We start from the raw sequence: 2,557 nt of genomic DNA, 5'->3' as shown, positions 1-2,557 counted from the left end.
GGACTACCAGTAAAATTGATACAAATTTGGGTCCAAAAATTATTCAGACCGATTCTGTGAAAAACATTGAAGTTGAGGTTTTCATGAAGCTGGATGACAGCATGCCCAGGAGACTACATGCTGTCATTAAGGCTAAGGGTTGCCCAACTAAGTATTGATAGTTGTGTAAATACTCTCATAGTAACAGCTGTTTAATTTTTGGTTGATTGTAATCCATTACATACCTTTCTATCAAAGTTATCTAACATTATCAAGCTGAATTTGTTCTGACACAGTTTAACTCTGAGTTCTTGTCATATTTTATTACCATTTTCTAAACTATAGCGAATAAACTGTGATGTAAGAAATGTTGAAGGTGTCTGAATAAATTTAGGTTTGACTGTATCTATTTGATAAATTAAGTTAACCAACTAACATTATACATACTCGTTTGGTTTCTGTACCCAATATTTAAAAAATGTACAAATGCAATAAAAATATCGGTATCGGTACTCGGTATCGGCAAGTACCAAAAATAAAAGTATCAGTATCGGGCGAGTACTGGAAAAAGTGGTATCGGTGCATCCCTACTATTATGTCATAAAATAACACTGCCCTGTTCTAGATGATTGTCAGGATGTAGTTAGCTGTTGCTAAGGTATTCTGGTAGATTGTCTGGTAGTTTGTAGCATGTTGCTATTGTTCTTGGTGCTTTCTTACTACACTTTACAGACTGTAGCTTCTTTTCTTACCTTATCAACACCAGCGCTGAGGATAAAGTTTCCTTTTTTGTTCCATTTTAATGCGAATATTGGACCTTTATGTTGACCAAGGGTACTGGCCAGATTACCTGTGAATGAACAGTTATCAGTCTGCTGAATGGAATGACAGAGCACAGCATGTTGGCACAGAAGGCAAAAAAACCTGTTTGATTACCATCTTTAGTCCATATTCTTGCAAAGCCGTCATAGGAGCCTGTGGCTAATAGTGTACCTTCACTCTGATAAACACAAAGAGGAAATGTTAGTCTTTCATAATACACAGAGTTTAAGAACAGAGGGAGCATGCCGTAGCTGAACTCACGTTCCAGTCTAACGATGTGACGTCTTTGTTGCTGGGCACGTCTTGGCCACCTTCCCGTATGCAGTGCCTCAGGACGAGCTGTGTAGAGCTACTACTGCTGTTCTCGCTCAGATTCCAGATGCGCGCCGTTGAGTCTCCAGACCTGCAGAGAGCCAGAGGATCAAATAACTCTGCATTCGCTGACTTTTAACTTCTACAGATGCACCAGTCGCACTCTTTCTTTCCGAATATCGATACTTGAGCAATCCACTGCCAGCTTTTAGTCTTCATCTGTTTATAATATCCACAAGCTTGCGATTAGATTAAAGGGATAGTTCACCCGAAAATGAATATTCTGTCATTAATTACTCACCCTCGTGTCGTTCCAATCCTGCAAGACCTCCGTTCATCTTCGAAACACAAATTAAGATATTTTTGATGAAATCCGAGAGCTTTCTAACCCTGCATAGGCAGCAATGCAACTGACATGTTCAAGACCCAGAAAGGTAGTAAGGACATTGTTAAAACAGTCCATGTGACAGTGGTTCAACCATAATTTTATGAAGCTACGTTGAATAGTCATTATTTTTGTTTTCTTTGCACACAAAAAGTATTCTCGTAGATTCATAACATTAAGGTTGAACCACTGATGTCACATGGACTATTTCTGTCTTTACCACTTTTCTGGGCCTTGAATGTGATTTGTTGGGAGTCACGAGTCCGACCAATCAATGCGGAATTCACTCTCACTCCGAAAGCACTTGCAAACTGCAGCTGCTTCAGTGATACGCACCAGTTGTCTCTCAAAGGTAAGGCAGCAGCAGACGTTGCTTAATTTGCAATAAATTTGTTTTCTACTCGTACAAAGTGTGCGACGCTCGTGGTGATTTCAGCTTCTGTTGTCTCACTACATGAGGACATAAATACATGAACAACATCTCCAGAACTGCTCTGACTCCCTCTGAGAGTCACTTCATCATCATTTGACAGTTTCATTTGAGTAAAACTGCAGTGTTTCCCACAGACTTACACTCGTGTGGCGGCATATATATATGCAAGTTCATTCTCTAGCAGCAGGAGGCGCTGTTGGAGTGATAGAGATCAAGGTTTCCCCAGTAACGTTGTACACAAAGCAGCACTCCGCTCACAATCTTTATTTGTGGCGGTCAGTTTTGATATTGTGGCGGGCGCCACAAATAAAGCAATGTATGGGAAACACTTACATAGGCAACAGAAACTTAAAAGTTCCTCATGACAACTTGTCAAAATATAAGTTCAGGTTAGTTTAAAGAAATGATCAGAAATATATTACTGTGGTGCAGTATGATTTACATAATACTACTACAACAATTATTACAACTTTTGTTTAAAAGAATAAACACACAATACGCTATTTCTTCCATGTTTTAATTTTAATAGTAAACCCTTTGCCAAAAAATAAAGAGTTTAACTCTCATTTGATGAAAAGATAAATTAAATTGATTTACGCCTTTATTTGCACCGTACTGTAAATTAA

At 38.6% G+C, this 2,557-nt stretch overlaps 1 protein-coding gene across 6 annotated transcripts in view; it reads right to left on the bottom strand.

The window, feature by feature from the left end:
* Positions 1 to 2,557, bottom strand: part of LOC107656066 (TBL1X receptor 1) — a 74,614-nt gene that overhangs the window by 4,716 nt on the left and 67,341 nt on the right. For all 6 annotated transcript variants that reach the window (XM_016443740.1, XM_016443742.1, XM_016443743.1 and 3 more), the window contains 3 exons: positions 1,063 to 1,204; positions 916 to 979; positions 732 to 829 (listed from right to left, as the gene is read on the bottom strand). In XM_016443740.1, coding sequence (XP_016299226.1) covers positions 732 to 829; positions 916 to 979; positions 1,063 to 1,204 — 304 coding nt within the window. The remainder of the gene's footprint in view (positions 1 to 731; positions 830 to 915; positions 980 to 1,062; positions 1,205 to 2,557) is intronic.

The sequence above is a fragment of the Sinocyclocheilus anshuiensis genome, unplaced genomic scaffold, assembly GCF_001515605.1.
Source record: "Sinocyclocheilus anshuiensis isolate Anshui unplaced genomic scaffold, SAMN03320099.WGS_v1.1 scaffold51, whole genome shotgun sequence".
NCBI lineage: Eukaryota > Metazoa > Chordata > Actinopteri > Cypriniformes > Cyprinidae > Sinocyclocheilus > Sinocyclocheilus anshuiensis.
This window is presented reverse-complemented; position numbering and strand designations above follow the sequence as displayed.